Raw genomic sequence first — 20,257 nt, 5'->3', positions numbered from 1 at the left:
GCACACCACTACTCTACAGAAGCAGCTGTAAATTAAATTAACGGTTCGATCTGCAGGCCAGGGCGTACTTATATTATTATCTATACCATCTTAAAAAGACAGCAACCGTGGTGTCCGTTCCCACAACTGCCATGCTGACTTGTGGGCCCACATTGTCGGTGAGAGGGGGAAAGGATCCGGCCGCGTGCGTGTGGGGCGGAGAGGTGGCGAAATACGAGCAGCCTGCAGGGAGGGGGTGCCGGTTCCGCCCTTCCCATCGCCGACGCCGGCGGACCTTCACGGTTGCATGCCGCTGACGCCCGAGCTCACCGCCGCCGCTGCTCTTGCTTCGCCCGCTGCTCGAACCCGTCGCGGACAGGCGGCGGGATCCGTCGACGAGAGGGGGGATAGAGAAGGGTGGGCGCACCAGCCGCTCGAACTGCTCGAAGACGGCCAGGTCGGCGCCACCGTTGGCGCGCGCCGCGGCGATGCGGGTGCTGGCCACGGAGCCGGATCCAAAGCGGCGTGGCGTGTGTGCGATGTGAATGGGGAACGAGTGCGGGCGTGGCCGCGTGGGGCAATGAGTGGACCGGGGTTGGAGTTAGGCAGTTAGCAGTCAGGGTTAGGAATGTCGATGGGCTGCTGGGCTGTTCATGGGCTTCTATGCCTTGTGCAATAGTAGGTTGGTTTTTCTGGTGTTTATTCTGTCGATCTGCTTCTGGAGACAAATGGATGATGGCCTCCATCACTCCATGTGAATATATGGGTGTCGTAGAAAACTTTCTTATAGACTGAAATAAGTAAAGGGAAATTCTCAACCAAATATTAAAAATACTTTTTCTTCCCGAGGACTAGCATATCATATACAATAGTTTAGAAATATAGATAATTCATGTCCAATATATTGTTCATCCCTACGAACAATTATGTAGTTTGACATACATGTCTAAAATTATGCTAGATATAATCTGATAATTACAGTGAAAATATTTTTTTTTGGGTTTTACCATGTTTGATGGGTTATCATATTAAATCCTTAGTTTTTACAACCCACTACTAGCAGTGATTTGATCAACCTCAGCCCAGGAAAAGATGCTACAGTACTACAGTTCATCACCCAGCATGCACCTTCCGATGTCCACGCGTTGATTTGATCCAACCGTCCACGCCTCACATGCACATCGCTGCGCCCGGCATAGCTTCCCCAATCCCCTCGATCCTCGACATCCTCTGCGCCTCCCTTCCCAAAATACTCAAATCTTCATCTTCCCCTCGCGAGTCGCGAAGCCCGCCGCCGCCACCTTCTTGCGGAGCTAGCGGCCGGGGTCGTCGCCTTCTTGCGAGCCACCTGCAAGCGCCGCCACCGTTCCGCTTGATTCGCTTGCTCGACCGGCCAATTTCTCAAGGTGGACGAAGGGTGCACGCCCGCTGCCATAGTTGCCTTCGTCCACCTCTTTGCACGGTGTTGACAACATGTGCAGTCTGGTAAGCCAAGCCCTAGCCTGATCTGCTTCTTATCTTCAGCAACCTTGCTTTTATCCTTTGCAGTGATCAATTTGGATGACTTATTTTGTGATGAATCTATCTGTAGTTAGGGTATGGGTATGGAGTAGAGCAGAGCAAGCCAAGCCCTAACTCAATCTGCTTCTCCATCTTCAGCATCCTTGCTTCTATCCTTTGCAGCGTCAATTTGGATGACATATCTTGTGAGTCAGTTAGGGTTTGGGTACAAGCTATGGAGTGGAGCAAGTGTTCTTCTAGCCATTGTGCTGCCGTCACCTTCCTTGGGACAGTGAGGTATGATCTCCCCATTATTTTCTATCTGGATTAGGCCCTAATCTTGATTCAGGTTTGGGCTAGGCCCATCCAGCCAGAAGTCATACGATTTTTCAATAAAAAGAAGTCCTCCGATTGTTGCCGTTTGGCCACTTCTCATTGCCAAAACAATATTAATGTCTGGCATCAATATCTAATGAATATTTTATTTATTTTCCTTGCATATCTTCATTTTAATCCAGGACAGTGGTTCGTCAGCTCCCTGATCCCCTTTTATCATTATGTTGTCCAATTAATTTATTTCACCATCCTTTACTCTACCATTGATAATTTACATGGCCATTGTTCTATGCCCAAGAAATGCATGGATGATTTCAATGTAAAGTTGATGAAGAGTACTGTCCTATCTCTACCAAAGTTTGTCAAATCCACTTGCTTCCTGTTGTAGTGTAGTATTGCTTAAAAGCTATTTTTCATATCATCCTGCCATACGCTTAAATGCATATTCTATTTTCCTTGCCTCAGGTATGTAACTTTATTTTGTTTTGGTACATGTGATCCCAATACTATATGATGAGTAGCTCAGTTACTACTAAAACAGATATATGCAACACAGTTTCCCTCTCCTTTTGTTTAAATACCTAGCTACATATTTATGTGCCATCATCCTATCTCAAATATATCTATACGATTTTTCAATCATCCACAACAACACATGGGCATATTTCGTTTCATTTATCTTTTTTTATTTTCTAATAGTGTACTTGCTTCTTTGAGTGGCTTCGTTTGCTAATTTCTATGTTTTTCATATTTCAAGTTCAAGGCTTCCAGCTACTTGGCAATTGCTCTTTAGGGTTTCTCTACCTGTTATTGCCTGGTATTATTTCAGTTTTTTGGGTAGTTCCTTGGGAAGTCTTATTTGTTGTCCAATTGTTATATCCCTATGCATGATCATTATTTAATTAGTTGTTTTGATAAACGACCTTCCCTACTCTATTTTTTATCATATAAACCGGTATTCGGCTAAACTGTAGCATATATTTTTGCATGGGTCAATATTTATATTTGGCAGCATCTCAGTGACCACTTTCATCCATTTTCGTTTTCAGGCATGGGCGCATGGCAGAGACCACAATATGAGGCAAACATTGGACCTTAGCTAACACGATAACTGAATATTGTGATGGCATTTTAGTGGTTTGTTGCGTATTTTATATAGCTCATGGGTTTATGGCTTCCTACAGGCTTCCACTGATGCTTTTGTGACCGCCAGTCCGGGTAATTTCAACTTTCTCATGCTATTATATACTGATGCTATATTACTCAGCATGCTTTAGGAAATTAGAAACTGTTTTATTCTGTTGAAATTATGCTTTGTTGTTTGTACAGTGTGGGATATGCATGCTCTTCATCAAGGTTAAAATGTGGATGTATTTTCCTTTTCTTATTGGTGGCTAAAATAGATCGATGCTAATTAATGACAAGCTGGCGAGAATACTGAACTCTCATATCTCCAGAATTGGCTATAAAATCACTGGTTCTGGGTCATGGAGCAGTAAACCTTAATTTCTATTTGTTATTGCTAATGGCCAATTTGTATAGATTGTAAAACATATACAATATGAGTTGCCACTGCCATATCTATGATGTGATGTCCGTTGTCCTTCCAAATTAATCATCGCCCAAGGATTCGTTTTTCCTAGGATCTGCTGGTATCGAATTAAGAATGTTGTCTACTATGTACCGAGATCCATGTTTGTTAGTGTAAGATTGCTCTTAAAAAAACTTTTGGTTTGATTACATCACTTCAAAACTGAGAACATTGTTAGATTATATGCCCTTTTTGATATTGCGCTATTACTGTGGAACAGTGTTGCATGTTATCTTGTGATATGCCCAATTCTGATCTTGAGTTATTATAGGTTGCCTCATATGCCCGCGCAATGCGCAGGGGGCACAACTGTGATGTGCTGTGGACATAGTTTTGTTTGACTATCCTTCCAAATTAATCATCGCCCACTGATTGGTCTTCCTGGGAACTGCTACTCTGCTAGGTATTGAAATACTAATGTTGTTTATTTTATTTTTGTTGATGTAATTGTATTATGCACCGAGATACCCGTTGTTCGTGTAACATTGATTATATAAAAAATATTATGGTCCAATTAAATCACTCAAAATTGAGAACATCGTGATATTCTCTTTCTGATCGAGTTATTATTATTATTATTGTGTAGCTCTGTTATGTGCTATGTTGTTTTCAATCATGCTTATTTTTTATTATTATGATTTTTCTTTTATGATTAAGATTATCTTGGATGATGTCGGCGCATCGCGCGGGGGGCACAGCTAGTTTCTTAAAATCCCGATGCAACGCATGGGCATTCAGCTAGTTACTACACGATACAGATACTCCGATAGATAATGCAGCTAGCTACAGGAGGGCACTTGCCATGCTTAACCTCTACTCCTGGCTCAACCTCGTACTCAGGTTCCTCACCGTCAGTGGGATCGTTGTGTAAACGAAAGTAACGGTAATCGAATAAACACCACAAGATGCTGAAAAATCTAATCATGCTTCTAAAATGCATGCATTGATCACAGAAATGAGCAATGTCCTAAAGTAGATTATTAATGGAAATTTTATATATCAAATGACTCATAGGAGATCTGTATATACGACTGAAAGACATCAGACTGTCATCCCTGTACGACTCAAAGACATCTTAGGACGCAGGGGAGGTTCATCCTTGTAAGACTCAAAGACATCTTAGGACTAGGACGGGACGCAGGGGAGGTTCATCCTTGTACGACTAAAACGACATCTTAGTGGGACTTAGCGAGGTCTGTACAACTCGACATCAGGGTGGCACTCAACTCAGGGGAGATCATGGAGATGATCAACGAACGGGTCCTCCAGGTGGTGGTGAAGATGAAGTGGTATAGTGAGACACCTGTCGACGCGAACTGCAATCTTATCGATCCAATCGGCAGAGATGCGGAAGTCCTTCCGGGCGTCGAGCGCGTCACGAGCGTGGCGGGTGAGGCAGTTGCTGAAGAGGCGCGTCAAGCGGAGGAGAGGACCCTTGGCGACGGCACGCAGCTTCTTCATCCCACACCCGCAGGTGCGGAGCTTGCGTAGGACGGCTGGGTCGGTGTGGTCGTTGAGGAGCCCGGGGAGGACGCGATCCTGGAGATCGGTGAGGAGGTTGGCGAAGCGAGCGACGTGGCGCAGAGCGGGGAGCGTCGGGCAGATCCATCCCTCCTGCTCCACCTTCTCGAGGAGGATGTGGAGGTACTCCGGGGCGAGGCGGACGGCGTCGACGGCGCCGAGCTCGACGCGGTGCGGGTCGATGGCGAAGCGCACGCCGTGGACATCGACGAGCGAGCTGACGACGATGGTGGGCATGGGCGGAGATGGTGGCACGTAGTCGCTGTCGAACGGCATGAAAGCAGACCGGGATCCCTCCACCCGAAGCGCCATGGCGTGCAGCCACTCCTGCTTGATCGTGTAGGCCTTGTACGGATCCAGAGCTTGGCGAGCCTTCCGGGTCACCGTGTTGGAGTAGAACCCGACGAGGTTGTGGAGGGAGGGGTGAGCATGTTGACGAACGCTCCACATTGCGTACCCGCATGTACGGAGATTGCGGAGGGCCGCCTTGTCGTCGGGGTTGTTGCCGAGCATGGGGAGGATCCTCTTCTGGAGGTCGGTGAGGAGGTCGTCGAAGCGCCTGACGCGCCGGAGATCCTCGAGCTTGTTGCAGACCCACCCATCGTAGTCCACCTTCGGCGTGATGGCGACCTCGAACTCGGCTGCGCGGCGGACGGCGGGAATGGAGACGAGGTCGATGAAGCGCGGCTCATCGAGCATGGCGAGGACGTGGAGATCCTCGATCGTGGCGACGGTGATGTCGGGCAGGACGAGCGCCATGGCCGGCGGGGAGGGCGAGGCGGCCGGTGGTGGTGGAGGAGTGGAGAGAGGAAGGGGAAGACGAGGGGGCTGGCCCTGGCTGACGTCTGGGCCCCATCCCCTCCTCAGATATTTATCCCCCAAATTTTTCAAAGCGCTGAGCGGGAAAACCAAACCATCTCAATCCGTGCCAAATTTGATCCAGCGCTCTGATTGGTCCAAATCGGTCGACACGGATCGCTCTTGGACGGCCAAGATGCTTCCAACTCCTTTGGGCGGCTAGGATTCCACTGAACAAACACACCCCTCTTTTCACCACTAATAAACCAAAATTGAAAAACCCCGCCACTTTCTTTCTTTTTGGTCACGCTTAGCTGGCTCAGGCGCCAGCCCAGGTGGGTGTGGACTCTCAAATGGGCCACGCATTTCACCCAAAGGCAGCCCAGATGAAAAATATACACGCACAAACAATAGGGAAAAATTATACTTCGGCTCCCCCAACTATCGCCCAGTATGATTCCTGTCCTCCACCCACAAAACCGGGTAAATCGACTTCTCCAGCTATCACAACCCATGCAAACAATATCCCTCGGTGGTTTTGGCTAACGTGACGCCTACGTGGCGGTCTTTACCGAGTCTTTGTCCTATGTGGCGCTTACGTGGCATGGCATTAGAATAAAAAAAATGTGACACCCATATGTCATTCACACACAAAAAAATATCGTGGGATCCACATGTCACCCACCTAATTGACAGAAGAAAAACCATGTAAAACAACAATTTTGCCATTATCTTCTCCCTTCTCTCATCTGCATGTGGCGTTGGTACACGCTGGTGGAGGCGCACCCCGCGCTTGCTGACTCATTCACGTCGATGCCCGTGTCGCTTCACCTCGCCATCGTGCTGCTCTCTATGTGCGAGGACATCGACACCGCAGCCGCCACACTCATCATCACACATCAACTTCACGTTGTCCTCTAGATCCGAGTTAGGGTTCTTGTCCTCCTCGCTGACTCGCCGCGTTGGAGCGCGTCTATTTCCACTCCTTCAAACCGACGCAGTATCACCCCATATGTCAGCCTCACCCCTCCCTTCTTCCCTCTCCCTTCTCTCTCTTCTTCATCCTCACTCCTCCTCTCTTCTTCCCTCTCCCCTCCTCTTTCTCTCTCTTCTTCTTCTCAGGCAGCAGACACGCGCGGGTGGGCAGCGGAGCAGGCGAGCGAGGCGAGATGTCCAAGCTCCGACGGCGGCGACTCGGCGTGCGCCGTGGTGGGGATGTGGGGACTCGGCGACGAAAGCCTCGACTTGGGGGAGACGAGGGCGGCAATGAGGTGGCCTTGGCCTTGGGTACCGGCATGGGTGCCTTGGTGGACTTGGTGGGTGGCGCGGTGACCGGAGCCGGGGTGGCGGGTGTCTTCTTGAAGGAGACTGACGGCGTGGTGGTCAGCATCGTCGTAGGGGCGAGTGGAGATGGCGGCATCGATGTCGAGAACGACCTCCTCCTCCGCTCCAACCCCGCCATCTCTGCCCCTCCACCGTCGTCGACGAACCGCCGACAATGGAGCTCCTCACCAAGGACGACAGCGGAGAGTCCGTGGCTGTCGCGAGGGCGACGCTCTGGTGGTCGGCTCTACCTACCGCCCATCTGCTCCATGAGCTCGCCCGCACCGCTATGCTCCGTCCGCCACCCTTGCTGTGTTTCTTTCAAAAAAAAATTAAAATAGTGTGGCCGACGTGAACCCCACATGTCAGCTTTACTACTCCCTTCTTCCCTATCTCTCACCCCTTGTATTGTAGTTAATATATATAAAAGTTAGAGTGTAAATTACACTAGGATGACACATACTCCCTCCGTTTCATAAAAAAAATCAACTTATTGCTATGACTCTAGACATACACTATGTCTAAATTTATAACTAGAAGTTGGTTTTTTTTTGGAAGTAGGGAGTCCGTGGATAAATATATTTTTAGTTTTCCACACGTTCCGTTCCTTCCCCGTTGTCGTAGGGAGACCTCATCCTAATTGAAACAGAACTCTGCTACTGCCTACTGCTTGGGCTCCTTCCTAAAATTATAACTCTGATATCTATATCTATCTTGCCTACAAATTATAACTCTCGTTCCCCAATTTTGTGTGTGACGTTGAGAAGTGCCGACCGGCGACGACGAAAGGCCGGCGGAGAGAGATCCCCTCACCACCATGGGGATGCTGGATCTGATGCGCCTCATGTCCATCCAGCGCCAGCGGGACCAGGAGCGCCGCCGCCGCCAAGCCCAAGCTCCCCCCCGTGGTAAAGAAACTACTCCTCATAAGCTTCCTCTCCCACCTCCCTCTGTCACTCTCTGGTCAAGCGGCGGCAGCAGCAGCAGCTTCTTGCGTTTACGGTGGGGGAAGGGAACCAGATGGACTTGCTTGCGCCTCTTTTTCCTGTTTCGTTGGGTGGGTGTTTATTTAGTTTTCTTCACACTAGTTTGTGTCGATTATTCGAATCTGTATATATGTAGTACTAGTATATACACAAACCAAAAAGAAAAAAAAACATGTTTTTATTGAGCGCAAGGTAGGAGATCAAAGGTGGTTTATCCGATCCGCCATGGCTGGTGGCCGGCCACCACCGTCTTGTTCCTTTTCTCTTTAACTAGATTGACGAGACGTAGGGAGAGAGACTACACTGTAACTATAAGGTACCCGCGTGTTGCTGCGGGAATTCTTAGAACAATATTTGTGCGTATGGTCGCATGGATAGCAAAAACACTGAATTGCATTGAAGTAAGACAACCTCTTTTTGTGTGAATATGGAGTTACGGTTTTGTTCAACATTCAAATCAGTTGTGAAATATGAGGATATATATCTTGGTAGCTGACAATTTAGATATTACCGTGGGCAACAGAAAAAGAAAAATGTTTAGTAATACTGTGAGAACTTGGCTAATGATGATAATTCAAAATCATATACATTGCTCCCCAAGTTGGATAACAGGGTTAGCAAAAAAAAATTCATATTCAGATATGAAAGAAGGTTCAGCAGATAAACATGGCTATTAAAATTCAGTTACCGAACAAGGTTCACCAACTAAAAATTTCCATCAAAATTAAGAGTTTTACGCACCTCAATATTATACTTAGACTACGAATCAACCAACTGATGGTCTTGTTTCCTGCATTCTTCAATTGCTTAAAAAGAAGAAAAGGATCTGACAATGAAACCACAGCTACATAGGGCATCGACAGAAAGTGGTTAAAGTTGTAACTGCATATCTACATAGCAGCATACGATAGACACATAATTGAAAGGTCCAGATTAGCATAGCTTCAAGCATCATAAAACATGAAGCTAGTCATGGGTGGAAAGATTCTGTGGAAGGACAGGGATAATAAGCATATTGATTTGAACCTGCGGGAGTGGCATATCCTGAGAGAGATAAGTTGTGTTGGGAAGGCTCATCAGCTAGTGTCGTTGACCAGAGTGAGTTTGTCATCGTCGCCGGAGGATACAGCTCGTCTTTCTCTCTCCCATGAAGATCTGGCAGCATAGCTGAGAGCCTTTGAGAGGAAAGGAGAAGGCATATTGAGGGTAATAAATGTCCATGGCGGCTGTCACTTCAACTCCTAGCTGTTTCAGGTTTTGATAGCGCAGCGAACGGTTTCAGCCTTTCAGGTGAGGGAGACTCAAAGGCGGACATGGAAGCCGAATGGCTCAGTTCTCTTGCGTCGTGTTGCGCTGAGAGTGGAGATGGAACGATAGCAGGTAGGATGTTCTGGGGTACGTAGGAACGTTTGGTTGGGTTTTCTGCGTGAGAGACACTACATGCAATCTGATGGAAATTAAGGGGTGATGTGGCAAAGCGAGATGACCAAAAAAATACTATTAATTGCACTAATTGGGGATGAATTGTATTGGTTTATAGGATACTATGCTATGCAAAATAAGAAAAATACTATATGACATGCTGAACTTCAGCCATTTCCCCTTAAATTGATAACATGTTGGTTTCTTTTACAAACTGTTAGTGTTGTTGTACAAAAGGGGACAAAAAAAAAATAACGGATTGCCATGTGTGCAATGGTGTGCTTGCTTGAATTTTCTGTTTATTCCTCAAATGGATGTAAACCATGCATCTTGTGCTGCAGATGGATTGATTGCTTTACGGGCTAAAAGAAAGGGCTCACCCTGCCAACAAGACGGCGATTCTCAGGGTGCTGCTGACATAGAGATACCAAGCCTTCCAGAGGTACACCATAAATAAAATGTTGATGATGAAACATCTTACTAGTAGTGTAGTACAAGTAAATTATGACGATTACTGCTTGAATCGCACAAATCGGTCGACCAACGTTATTAAAGTTTATGAACGGAGCACTTTGATGCTATAACCTCCTACAGCTGCTGCATCGGAACTGTTTTTCCAGCTGTTGCACTTACTTTCAATCACAAATTGTCTACACATAATGCTTTCTTCTAAGCTGGTGGTTCTTAGGCTGGGAGTTTCTCAAGTCAACATCAATGATGAGCTTTTGCCACTAGTCTCCATGCTGTTTCTAACTTCCTTAAATTGTACCATCTCAAAAACGGTTCCGTGCTAACAAATGTTATCTCCGTTAGACCATTGCAGTCAGTACATGGTAATTTTGTGAGCCGCATGTCCTTGTAGGATGGCATTCTTGTTTGATTCCCCGCATCTCCCCATCCTGACTCCCCGCATCTTCCCCATCCTGAGTTCCTGACCTAGTGTATGAAAATCCAAGCAAGTAACCAAACACACCTTAATGTTTCTAACTTCATATCAATTTATTTTAACACTGTAGCTGCCAAAAGTTATTTGATTCTGATACATATTTAACTGAGCTTTCTGGTTGTTTATATATTCAGATATTGGTACCCTATGCAAAGTGCATGTCCATTTCTGTTCCTTTTCTGCCATTAGACAATTAAACATCATTCCATCCATTTTATCTGGCACAATTGCAAAGAAACAAATAGTGCTGAGCACTTAATACATGATTTGGGTAAGAACATATTTGCCTAGCGGAAGTCAACTATATAATTCATAGTAATAGTACATAATCAGGCAGGTAGCACTGGACCAGTTAAAGTGTTACTCCATAAGTTACCATTTTTTTCTTCCATCTAATTCAACCATTTGTCTTCACAATTCCAATGTTTAACTTCTCTCCCATGCTTGTGCAAGCAGGACATCTGGCGTCTTATACATTCCTTGATGCCAATGCGAGATGCTGCCCGAGCTGCCTGTGTGTCTCGTTCCTTTCTAAGTTTGTGGAGATGCCACCCCAACCTCAATTTCAGTAGTGAAGCATTTGGGTTGAACAAAAATGCATGTGGAAAGGAAGAATTGGCTGGACTTTTCTACAGCAAAGTCGACCACATTCTCAAAAGGCACTCAGGCATCGGCGTGAAAAAACTTAAGATTCAGATATATTCAGATTATAGTGGGAAAGGCTCTTCATATCTCAACAATTGGCTTCAGATTTCTGTTAAACCAGGGATTGAAGAACTCATAATTTCACTGACCCAGTTCCAGGCAAAGTACAATTTCCCATGCTCTCTTCTGTCGAATGGGAGTGGAGACTCAATCCAATATCTTCACCTTTCTAACTGTTCCTTCCACCCAACAGTCACACTTAGTGGCTTAAGAAGTCTGATGAGACTGTATCTTTGTTGTGTGCGTATTACGGAGAACGAGTTAGGCTGCCTTCTTTCCCATTCTCTTGCATTGGAGCAGTTGGAAATCAGGTACTGCGATAGGATAGTTTGCCTGAAGGTACCTTGCCTACTGCAGCGGCTCATCTCCCTGAAGGTGTTTGGGTGTGACAAGCTGAAACTGATAGAAAATGAAGCTCCTAATGTCTCCATTTTTGCATTTCAAGGGGACAAAACGGAACTGAAACTTGGAGAAACTTTGCAAATAAAGAGCCTATGCATGGTCCGCTCTGGTTATGTTTATCATGCTCGTGCTGAACTTCCATCCATCATGCCAAATCTTGAATCTCTTGCCATAAAGTCACGCAAAGAGGTATGAGAAATTTTGCCTGACACATGAATGAGACTAGATTCTGTCTTATGGGTTGTAGCATAATTAATTTGACCTCTTTATGCAGACGGCCTTTGCACCGAAGCTGTGTAGCAAATTCCTCTGCCTCAGGCACTTGAGCATTGGCCTTATTGGATTTTTCCCAGCCTATGACTATTTATCCCTGGCTTCTTATATTTATGCTGCACCTTCTCTGGAGACTTTTGACTTGAATGTGAGTAGCTGTTCATATATTATTACTGCTATGAATGAAATTAGTAGCTGTGTGGTGGAAATGTCACTTAAAATTTCTCCCTTTCACATCCTAGGTAATGCAGCGGAACGTGCAGAGTGTTTCAATTTTTGCACATCCTGCAGATCTGAGATCAATACGAGAAGAGAAGCATCACAACCTTAAGAGTGTGACGGTTACATCATTCATCTCTGTAAAGAGCTTGGTTGAGCTGACATGCCATATCCTTGAGAGTACAGCTTCACTCGAGTGCTTGACATTGGATGCTTCTCAGACTGGTTTTAGGTGTGATACTCCAGGCAGCAAAATCAGCAAATGCCCCCCACTAGATAGGGACATTATCATGGAAGGTCACAGAGGGGTCTTGGCTATCAGAAGATACATCCAGCCTAGGGTACCTTCCACAGTGAAGCTGACTGTTTTGGAGCCCTGCAGCTGCCATTCCACTGAACTTTAGATGTCATGTTTATCTTAGTTATTCGATGTTTAATCGTGCTGCTGCTGATGATGATTCTGTAGATTCTTAGATGGGTCATGGTTTCTAAAGTTTGCTCTTAATGATTACTACTAGTTGATATCATAACCAATGCACATGATATCCACTAGTAACTCTAGTTTCCACCTAGCAGCAGTGTTGTATGCACATTAAAAAGTTCTTCTTCCTTATCTTCTCCCTTCTCTCATCTGCATGTGGCGTTGGTACTTGGTACACGCTGGTGGAGGCGCACCCCGCGCTTGCTGACTCATTCACGTCGATGCCCGTGTCGCTTCACCTCACCCTCGTGCTGCTCTCTATGTGCGAGGACATCGACACCGCAGCCGCCACACTCATCATCACACATCAACTTCACGCTGTCCTCTAGATCCGAGTTAGGGTTCTTGTCCTCCTCGCTGACTCGCCGCGTTGGAGCACGTCTATTTCCACTCCTTCAATCCGACACTATATCATGTAAAATGACAGTTTTGCCCTTATATTCGAGATACATGAGATTGCTAAATATATTAGTGATTATGTGGTAGAGACATATTATGATACATGTTATTTATTAGTTTGATGGTGTATGCATCAAATTGGACGTGGTAGTCATCTCTAGTTGTATAAAACTTGTCCTTACGCTCTGTTCTATTTTTTCTACCTTTCTCAACTTAACCCCTCATTTTTCGCGCGCATGTTTTCTAAACTGTTAAACAATATTTTTTTTTTTGCAAAATTTTTCAATACGAAAGTTGTTTTTAAATAATTATAATAATCCATTTAAAAATTGCTAATATTTAATTAATTATATATTAATAAGTAGCTCTGGTGTACCGCAACGAACACAGTCGAGGAGGCGAGGGGCGTCGTGGGAGAGAAACGCGGGGAGGGCGGTCTTGCGGTGCGGGGCGGACGGCGGCGGGTCAGCGAGGAGGAAGGTGGTCGGGTAGTAGAGGCCATCGACGGCGGAGAGGCGGCCGACGATGCGGTCCATCGCCGCGGGCTCCATCATGGCTGCCGCCGCCGGCGTCGTGTCGTGTACTCGTGTTCGTGTCGGCGTGGCGAGGATGCCTTCCTCTTTTAGCCGGGCCGGATTTGGGCTTTAGGCGGGGGGATGGGCTTAGGTCGGTTTGGTTTTGAATGGGCCTTGGCCCATGGGGATATGTACGGGGAATTGGATAGGGTGGTGGGGCCGGGCGTGGTGTCACGTGACGGTGGTCAGGTACAGTAGCTGTTTCCGTGCCGGTCCGGTCGGTCCACCGGTTGATCCGGCTCGGTGACCGTGATCTTTGTTGGCGTGTGAAAGAGAGAATCGATGAAGCAAAGCCATCGGTACTCGACGGTACATGGTGTTTTTTCTTTTTATTTTACCAATAACTTATATACGGTCAGTGAAAATTAAGTGGCCATGTATCAAGAGTTTATTTACAAGTTTATATTACTACAAGTGTCTAAATTTTATTTCAACTAATTTAAACAAAGTATAAGATATCAAGCATATTTTATAGTTTGATTTTTACAGTTGTTAAAGCTGCATTGAACATCACAGTTGTTCGGTCATCAGTCAAGAATGCATCTTAGCCGTTTGGTGGCTGTAGCCACTGCTAGTTATCTACTCTCTCCGTCCTATAATATAAGGGATTTTGAGTTTTTGCTTGCAACGTTTGACCACTCGTCTTATTTAATTTTTTTTGAAATTATTAATTATTTTATTTGTAACTTACTTTATTATCTACAGTACTTTAAGCACAACTTTTCGTTTTTTATATTTGCAAAAAAAAAATGAATAAGACGAGTGGTCAAACGTTGCAAGAAAAAACTGAAAATCCTTTATATTATGGGACGGAGGGAGTACGTTAGACGTTGTAGCAGTTGTTGCAGCCACAGCGCTGTAGCAGACAACTCTTCTGAACAAGTTCATTCAATGGTTATGGTCATATATTTGTTGGTTAAAATTATATGTTTAATATTTCTGACATTAACTAGTATAGGCTAATAAAATACTACTCCGTATAGTGGTAGAATTTATTATTTACTGGTGTACGTGTATTAATCAATTAATGTACAACTCAACTAATCTACACTACTCCTACTCCTACAAGTACCATTTATCTACTACTCCATTTGAGATTCAATTTTTAATTCAGGTAGAATTTTGAAAGTGCTAACCAAAAACAAGGCAACAGACAGCCTCACAATTCCAAAAACCGACAGCCATCCGCCTCCATCGCTCTCTCACAGCCTCACTCTCACTCCACCCCACTGGGGAAAGCCAAAGCCGCGGGCCGAAGCCAACGCGGCAAAAGCCCAACCCCCCGAGATCCCTCCCCGCCGCGCCGGCGGAATCCCCGGGCCTCGTCGTCGTCGGCGGCGGCGATGGGGTCGGTGTCCCTCAACGTGCCGGCACCCCGCCGCGGCGGCGGCCGGCGCATCTCCTGCCACTGCACACCGTCGCTGCTCAACCTGCTCATGTTCCTCGCCCTCCTCTCCACCAACGCCCTCGCCCTCCTCGCCTTCTTCTCCTCCTCCTCCTCCTCCTCCTCCTCCCCCGCCGCCTCCGCCGCCACCGCGGCGGCCTCGACGATCTCCGACCACGTCGCGGCCATCGCCCGCGAGATCGACACCTCCTCCTCCTCCCACCTGCCGTACCGCGCGGACGGCCTGCCACCGGAGCTCCTCCTCTTCCTCTCCCCGCACGCGCTCCCGCTGGGCCGCGACGCCCGCACGGGGCTCACCCACATGCCGGCCTCCGTCGCGCACTCCTGCTTCAGGTCGCCCGCCACGCTCTCCCTCCTAGCCGCCTTCATGTCCTACGACCCGCACGCCGCCTGCCCGCGCAACGCCACCCTGCAGCAGCACCGCCTCCTCTCCAAGGCCTGCGAGCCGCTGCCTCGCCGCCGCTGCCTCTCCGGGGGGCCCCGCGCGGCGCTCCCGGCCTCCAACATGGGCGTCGACGGCCGCCGCTGGGTCAGGCCGCGCCACGACTACGAGTTCCTCCTCGACGACGTGCTGCGCCTCGGCGCCACCAGGATCCGGATTGGCCTCGACGTCGCCGGCGGCGCCGCCAATTTCGCCGCGCGGATGAGGGACCGCGGTGTCACCGTCGTCACCACGGTGCTCGACAACGCCGGGAAGCCCATGAACGAGTTCGTGGCGGCGAGGGGGCTGTTCCCCCTCCTCCTCTCGCCGGCGCACCGGTTCCCCTTCTACGACGGGGTGTTCGACCTGGTGCACGTCGGCACCAATGCGCTGGACGAAGGTGGCGCGCCATCAATGGGGAATTCCGGCACGGAGGAGGCGCTGGAATTCTTCATGTTCGATGTCGACCGCGTGCTCCGCGTCGGCGGGCTGCTCTGGATTGATAGCTACCTGTGCCAGAGTGAGGAGAGGAGGCAATTGGTTGTGAATCTCATTAAGAGATTTGGCTACAAGAAGCTCAAGTGGATGGTCGGAGAGAAAGCCGGCACGGGGAGCGCAAAGACGGCATTGTACCTCTCGGCATTGTTGCAAAAGCCGGCGAGGGATTGATACTGAACTGATGGATGAATTGCTCCAAGCTCATCACTTGATCCGAGGTACGAATGTACCTCACAACTATTACTTGTAGTTCAGCTGTTTTGATGGCAAAAAAAAAAAAGAAAAGAAAAGGGAATGCCATTTAGGTTCCACGGAACACGGATTAGCTTGATTACATTGGTTGTTCAGAGATAGTGAAGTGACTTAAAATAAGTGCAAAAGTGGTACAATTCTTCTACTTTTGTTATTGTGCAATAGGTTGCCATTAGATGGGAAACATATGTTGTAATAGTAGGATTTGTTGCTCAACTGGGGGACTGAAAACAGGACTTCCATTCCAATGATGTGTTCTTTCATATCAGGAAGTAAAGGAGAGTAAATGATGATGATCATGGAGCTTTTTATTTGTTACTAGTATGTGTCTTGTGTGGTCCCTCTGAAGCTGAATTTCCCTTTTGTGTTGTGAATACTTGAATAGTGTATTGCATAGCTTTTCCAGTGGATTTGTTCTTCTGGAAAGTTGAGGACTTGAGGATCTAGATTCCACTCTTTCTCTTCTTTTTTATAGTGCTAGGACAACCAGAATCCTTTGGTCTGTAAGGAAAGCTGAAAGGTGTAGGAAACCACATGACACAGAAGAACATGTCAAAGAATTACATTCCTACTTGTTTGAGCCTATGCTTGGATATGAAAAGCTTTCCTGACACAAATCATGGTATGGACTGCTCATGTATAGTATTGAATATGTATGATATACTTTGTTCCTATTTTCTCCTTGACAATCTCTGTTGTATCATGTAACACCTTCATTTTAGTTATACCAGTCAATGTACAAGTGTAGCACAAACTTTTCCCCGAAAAACAAACATGCTAACTGTATGGGAAAGGAGCTGCGCGTGGAAATTATATAGTTTTTGTGGTTTCATACTTCTGTATCTACTGGCTAGATGCTAATTCTTTTGCAGTTCTATCACACAAAAGGGAAATGTGGAGAAATAATTGGGAATGTCAGGAAAATGTACCAGCCATTAACTGAGGGGCCTCATCAGTAATTTCTAAAACTGCTAACAAAATTTGTTAGATGATGCCAAGAAACAAGAAATTGCTACGTCATATCATAGTAATTGAGGATCTCTCGGTCAATTGAACCCCTTCGGTTGACGTTATAGGGTAAGTTTGCGACTTTATATCTCACCCCTTCAATTGAGGCCTCCTCTGGAATGGAGAAATTTCAAAGAAATTTTTGGTGAGTTGAACTAAATCCTGTAAAATTCAGGTGTTATAAAAGAAGCACTGTTAGGACCTTAGTTGATCTGTAACATCCATGTAGTGAATCTGTGAATGGCCCAGTTTCAAACTCATGTTTTTGTGTTGAAAGTTTAGACGTGTAATGTAAATGAACTAGTGGAGAGCAGATTAATGAGTTGCATCAACAGTTCTTTTTTCTTTTCTTTTTTTTTTTTGCAACATATAAGTTGAATTTAGTTTTACATGTTTGTAAGGTGATATATATCATATTAATCTATGTTGTTAAACTTTTTCAATTTTTTTATTACTATTTTGGTGACATGAAAAAAACGATGGGATGCCCCCCTCGAGTAATTAAAATCCATCTAAGATGATTAGGTCTTCTGCTCTATGCCTGTTTATTTAAGCTAGCTCTGATCGGTCACAGTGGATTTTTTTTTTGTTATTTTTCTGAACACTTTTAATTTGTAATTTTTATAATAAACTCACCAAAAATTTTAAATCCGTACCTTTTTACCACATTAGTAAAAAGTCATGGTGTGGTAGACAAATGCTATCACACCAAATGAGTATGGTGTGGTAGTGTTGTCCTGATATCCTGCCACGCCATATTTGTTTTCCATGGGTTTGTTTTTTTTAAGGTTTAAAAGTAATAAAATTTTGTCACAACTTAAGGTCTAAAGGCTGAATTTACGGTTGGTCACATTAGTTTATTTAGTTGAATTAGCTTAAGCAAAGAAGCACCCGCGCATCCATCCTGGTTAGTATTCCTAAACATCTTCCTATTTCATCTCGCTCTGTTTTCTCAAAGCGAAAAAGTAGCTATATGCTATAGAGAAAAGGCGGAAAAGGGTCGAATAATGCTCAAACCCTATTCAAAATCGGACACCATATCCACATATGTTTGAATTTGGTGCCGAATCAGATCGTTGCCCCAATTTTGAATACAAGTACACACATCAATGCTTCATGAATCATGATCAAGAAACTTGTAAAAGAAAAGAAAAATCCAGAACAGAATTCAAGAAAAGTAAAACGATTTAGTTATCTATCACACTAACTAATCACTCCATAATTCCATTTTTTTTTCTGTAGAAGAGAAAGCTAATATACATGTTAGTGTTAGTACTTATAGTACAAGTTGCTACACTTTACGAGGCCATCAATGGCGCCGGCGTGGTTGAGGACGCCGGAGTTGGGGAAGAAGCGGTCCACCATGGCGTGCAGCACGTCGGAGGTGAGCAGGCTGTCGGAGCCGGCGTTGTGCGCGCGGCCGGCGGCGCGGTGCACGCCGAGCGCCGCCGCGACGTGCTCCAGGCCGCCGCGGATGCCGCCGCCGCCGCCGCAGAACTTGGCGAGGTGCTTCACGTCGAGCACCGCCGGCCCGAATATCTTGCTGACCTTCGCCATGAACCCTTCCAGGGTGCTCGGCAGCGGCCGGCCGCCGGTGAGCACCTTGACGAGGTAGGCGAAGTCGTAGGAGCCCGAGAACGCCGCCCACGTCAGGCGGCCGCAGGCGAGCTTGGAGCGGCCGAACGCGCGGGCGAAGTCGCCGTGGTCGATGCCGTGGCGGCGGAGGGCGGTGAAGTCGACGCCGTGCGCGGCGAGCATGGCGACCGAGCTCCCCGAGTGCGGGTCGCGGCGGGCGTCGAAGCCGGCGAAGTTGAACTGCCACGCGACGGGGCACCGGCCGGCGGGGCCCGACAGGGCGAGGCCGAGCTGGAGCAGGTGGAGCTCGTCGACGTTGCGCTTCACGACGGCGTAGCTCTCCCGCGGCGTGCGGAGGTGGCGCGGCGTGGCGACGTCGTGCACCGTGCCGGGGAACTCCGTGTCCATGGACACGACGGGGTAGGTCGGCAGGAGCGCCCCGATGCTGCGCAACTCCTCCTCCAGGTTCGCCGCCCACACGTCCCGCACCTCCACCTCGTCGGCGGCGGCGGAGGCGGCGGGCGACCGCGGCGAGAAGCTGGGGGCGTCGGAGTTGAGCTTAGACCGGGCGGTGACGATCTCCGGCGGCGCCGACATGTGCATGAAGCCCAATCCAGATTGGACGGCGGCGATCGGGAAGAACGGGAGCGGCGGCGGCGGCGCGAGCATGACCGGGCCGACGTCGCCGGGGAACATCGGCATGGCTGGTCGCGGTGGTGGTGGTGACGAGGCTGCTCCGGCGATCGCGACACGGCGGCGCGTCTCGTTTGCGTCGTCGTCGTCGAGCGGCGGCGAGGTCGGTGGCGGCGTGCGTGGCATCATGTCCGGGTTTTATAAAGGGAGAGGGCACGTAGACGCGTGGGCGTGGCGAGCCAGTCCGACACGGACTCGAGCAGCCGACCGAGTTGGATCGTGAATCGGATTCGGCGCGTATGTGCATATATGCGACGTCACTCCAGATGCGATCTCTATTTTTATTTTTTTTAATTAATGATTTTTATCATTAATCATTAATGATTTTTATTTTTATTTTTTAATTAATGATTTTTATCATATGCGATATATTTATTAATACTACTTCTACATTCGTAGTTGTATTGTACTCCTGTAAAAATTTGATATAAAGCGTGTGTTGTGAATACGTATCCAGAGCCTCAAGACAAACGAATGTTTGATTGATTTAGCATGGGATAAAAAAAAAGTGTGCAATCGTGCGGTCGGAAACGGTAGTATCTCTTCCAAAACGATTTCAGAATTCGGCTATAATAAGACGCTGAAACAAAATCAGAATTTATATATTGTTAGAATAACATACGGTCGAAAACGGTAGCACTTTATCCATAAAGGATACTCGGTTGGTCGGGAATTTTTATAGCCGTTTTCATCTTTACATCGTATCTAATTTGTAAAGATAATTAAATCATAATAGAGTATTGACTACGTGATACTCCATTCGTCAAAAAAAAACATGTGACATACTACGAATCTGGACAGTCCATAGCACCCCCTGTTAAATGGGGGATGGTAGGTAGTAGGAGGATACTTGAGGATAAGATGAGAAAATATTTTTAGAGCAAAGCTTAAATATATAATTACACTTATCTTAGAACGGAGATAGTCCAAAAGAAGAAATGTGGTAATT

At 46.9% G+C, this 20,257-nt stretch overlaps 4 protein-coding genes and 1 long non-coding RNA gene across 5 annotated transcripts; 3 read left to right on the top strand and 2 right to left on the bottom strand.

The window, feature by feature from the left end:
* The first annotated feature begins 1,217 nt into the window (after nt 1-1,217).
* Nucleotides 1,218-3,944, top strand: LOC136357111 (uncharacterized). Its single transcript, XR_010742191.1, has 4 exons — nt 1,218-1,464; nt 1,571-1,776; nt 2,865-3,033; nt 3,678-3,944. It is a non-coding gene; the product is annotated as an uncharacterized lncRNA (long non-coding RNA).
* A 435-nt stretch (nt 3,945-4,379) lies between these two features.
* On the bottom strand, nt 4,380-5,770 carry LOC4340058 (uncharacterized). The gene has a single exon (XM_015787750.3). The coding sequence runs from the start codon at nt 5,684-5,686 to the stop codon at nt 4,634-4,636; it is 1,053 nt and encodes a 350-aa protein (XP_015643236.1). The 5' UTR covers nt 5,687-5,770; the 3' UTR covers nt 4,380-4,633.
* A 2,014-nt stretch (nt 5,771-7,784) lies between these two features.
* LOC4340057 (FBD-associated F-box protein At1g66310) lies at nt 7,785-12,631 on the top strand. The gene is made up of 5 exons (XM_015787747.3): nt 7,785-7,956; nt 9,798-9,898; nt 10,859-11,698; nt 11,784-11,930; nt 12,025-12,631. The coding sequence occupies exons 1-5, from the start codon at nt 7,866-7,868 to the stop codon at nt 12,403-12,405; spliced, it is 1,560 nt and encodes a 519-aa protein (XP_015643233.1). The 5' UTR covers nt 7,785-7,865; the 3' UTR covers nt 12,406-12,631.
* A 2,029-nt stretch (nt 12,632-14,660) lies between these two features.
* On the top strand, nt 14,661-16,350 carry LOC9270467 (probable methyltransferase At1g29790). Its single transcript, XM_015786112.3, has one exon. It carries the CDS (start codon nt 14,800-14,802, stop codon nt 15,949-15,951), a length of 1,152 nt encoding a protein of 383 aa, XP_015641598.1. The 5' UTR covers nt 14,661-14,799; the 3' UTR covers nt 15,952-16,350.
* Nucleotides 15,680-19,750, bottom strand: LOC107275402 (probable CCR4-associated factor 1 homolog 11). Its single transcript, XM_066311865.1, has one exon. The coding sequence runs from the start codon at nt 19,435-19,437 to the stop codon at nt 18,310-18,312; it is 1,128 nt and encodes a 375-aa protein (XP_066167962.1). The 5' UTR covers nt 19,438-19,750; the 3' UTR covers nt 15,680-18,309.
* Nucleotides 19,751-20,257: the final 507 nt, after the last annotated feature.

The sequence above is a fragment of the Oryza sativa genome, chromosome 6 (assembly GCF_034140825.1).
Source record: "Oryza sativa Japonica Group chromosome 6, ASM3414082v1".
Taxonomy (NCBI): domain Eukaryota; kingdom Viridiplantae; phylum Streptophyta; class Magnoliopsida; order Poales; family Poaceae; genus Oryza; species Oryza sativa.
The sequence above is the reverse complement of the archived record's forward strand: the minus strand, read 5'-3'. Positions and strand labels throughout refer to the sequence as shown.